Below are 2,500 nucleotides of genomic sequence, written 5' to 3' on the forward strand. Positions count from 1 at the left end.
GGGACCCCCCCCAACCTGCTTCCAGGGTCCTCAAGCTGCTACCCAGGGAGGTTGGCCTTCCCCTAGGACTGGCCCACCCAGATCTTCTGAGGGCAGCCCCGAACCCCCAGAGTGCATGCACTCCCTCCCTGGGGTTTGGAAAGTTTGGACATCACAGCAAGGGTCACTAGTCACTAGTCTCCTGAGAGAGACCCCAGGCCCTGACCTTGGGGGTGGCGTGGACACCACTGAAGCCTTCTGTCCCCCAGGGCCTGAACAGCCCCCACCTGGGGCCCATTCTCTGCTCATGTGGCTCCAGACATGGGGATTTCAGGAGGGCGTGGGGGCGAGACTGGCGCTGGGCAGGCTGGGGATCATGGGTAGCCTACCCCTCCCCTAACCTCCGTTCAGGCCGGAACTTCGACAAGAATGGGAACATGCTGGACTGGTGGAGCAACTTCTCTGCCCAGCACTTCAGGGAGCAGTCAGAGTGCATGGTCTACCAATATGGCAATTACTCCTGGGACCTGGCTGATGACCAGAACGTGAGCGGCCACCCCTGGACCATGCCGCAGCCCTGGCCTAGGGGAGGGCGGAGGAGGGCAGCCCAGGCGCTCCCCCCAATCCTGTCTCCCGCCTATAGGTGAATGGCTTCAGCACACTCGGGGAAAACATTGCCGACAATGGAGGGGTGCGGCAGGCATACAAGGTGGGTCCAAGTAGGGCCCCCCAGAGGAAGTGGAAGGGAGTGGTCAGGCCCAGGCAGGTACAGGCCCCTCAGTGTGGCAGGGACTGTCCCCTGCCCAAGCCCAGGTGTATCCTGGGACCCTTCTTCATCTGACGGGAGGCAGCAGAGCCCTGGGGGAGCCTGCTGGCCACAGGTGGGCAAGTGCTATAGCCACTTGGCCCTCACTTCACTCCACTCTTAGCTGAGGCCTCTGCACTCTGCGGAGACCACTGTCCATTGCCAAATAAGACAGTGACAGTCACTGCACAGCTTCCAGCCTCAGTGACACCCCTGCACTGACAGCCTTGGGCACTGGGTGTCAGGAGCTCATTTGTGGGGCAGGTTGCCTGGGCAGTGAGCCCCCACAGAGCCCAGCCAGGCTTTGTGCTCAGATGGTCCCTGGGGTGCTCAGAAGCTCCACACTGCAGAGGCAGGACCCTCACAAGGGGAGGCCTGAGAGCCAGACCTCCATTCTGCCCCAAGCCAAGGAGCAGGAGTCCTGACCAGGCTGGTGCTGCCCCCGGGAGGGCAGGCCCTGGCCCAGCACCCGTTTGGTGCCTGCAGGCTTACCTGAAGTGGGTGGCAGAAGGCGGCAAGGACCAGCAGCTGCCAGGCCTGGAACTGACCTACCAGCAACTGTTCTTCATCAACTATGCGCAGGTGGGAGTCAGTTCCCCACCCACACCCTCCCCAGTTGCCCCCACACCCACCACTGGGAACTGGCTCCCACTTCCTATCCTCGGTGAGCCCTCACTACAGGGTGCCTCCAGGGACACTGTGGGCTGGCAAGCTGGGCAGAACCGGAACTAATGGGCCAAGAGGGCTTCCTGGAAGGAAAGGATGTCAGGGGAGCTGGGGCTGGGGAAGATTCAGATGTAGCTGTTGAGGGAAGGGGCAACCGGCTGCCTTCTCTCTCCCCACCCAAGGAGCAGGGGGTCCTGGCGTAACTCCTCTGTGCCTAGAGGAAGGAGACTACACTCCAGCACTGCCACAGCCCTAGGGGAGCCCCACCTTTCCGGGCCCTTGTTGGGACATGGCCGGGGGTCATCCCCTCTGGTCCTCCTTACCCCTGCATCCCACCTCCGCCCCTTCCCCAGTTCTGCAGCCACGCCCCTCATGCGCCCACAGGTGTGGTGCGGATCCTACCGGCCAGAGTTCGCCATCCAGTCCATCAAGACTGACGTCCACAGTCCCCTGAAGTACAGGCAAGTGACCCTGGCGTCCCCGCGCCCCGCGCCCAGGCCGGCGCTGTCTCAGGCCCCTCCGTCCACCCACAGGGTGCTGGGCTCGCTGCAGAACCTGGGCGCCTTCGCAGACGCGTTCCACTGCGCGAATGGCTCCCCCATGCACCCAACGGTGCGATGCCGCGTCTGGTAGCCAAGGCCGAGCCGCGCTGCGCGGCCCACGCCCACCCGCCGCCCCGAGGCGTCCCATCCGCGCGGAGACAGTGCTGCCGGCGGTGACCCCGCAGCCAGCAGCCGACCCACCCGCGCCGCGCCCGGCCTCCGCACCGGGCCTGGACCGCAGCTGGCGCTTCAGACAACCGGAGGTGAGCGCCGCCCTGCCCAGCGCCGCCTCTGCGTCCGCCCGCGAGGGTCTACGCCGCCCACCGCAGCCCTGTAGACGCGGTTATCCGTCTTCTGCCCGCTCTCCAAAGCGCGTCCTCCTCAGATGTCCACGAGCTTCAGACTTCAGCTAAGTAAACGCTTTAAAGAAGCGGCTGCCTTGTCTGTGTAGCAGGGCCCAGGGCCAGTGGTCTGGGTGACAGTACCCGAGAAAGTGCCCCCTCTCCCG

The 2,500-nt window shown here is 64.6% G+C and overlaps 1 protein-coding gene across 1 annotated transcript in view; it reads left to right on the top strand.

Moving 5' to 3' along the window:
• The window catches only part of MMEL1 (membrane metallo-endopeptidase-like 1), a 35,510-nt gene extending 33,427 nt beyond the window's left edge, over positions 1–2,083 (top strand). Inside the window, 5 exon segments of the mRNA XM_010850211.1 lie at positions 391–524; positions 623–688; positions 1,271–1,366; positions 1,835–1,911; positions 1,984–2,083. Coding sequence (XP_010848513.1) covers positions 391–524; positions 623–688; positions 1,271–1,366; positions 1,835–1,911; positions 1,984–2,083 — 473 coding nt within the window.
• The last annotated feature ends 417 nt before the right edge of the window (positions 2,084–2,500 follow it).

Source organism: Bison bison, unplaced genomic scaffold, assembly GCF_000754665.1.
Source record: "Bison bison bison isolate TAMUID 2011002044 unplaced genomic scaffold, Bison_UMD1.0 scf7180017864289, whole genome shotgun sequence".
Lineage (NCBI taxonomy): Eukaryota > Metazoa > Chordata > Mammalia > Artiodactyla > Bovidae > Bison > Bison bison.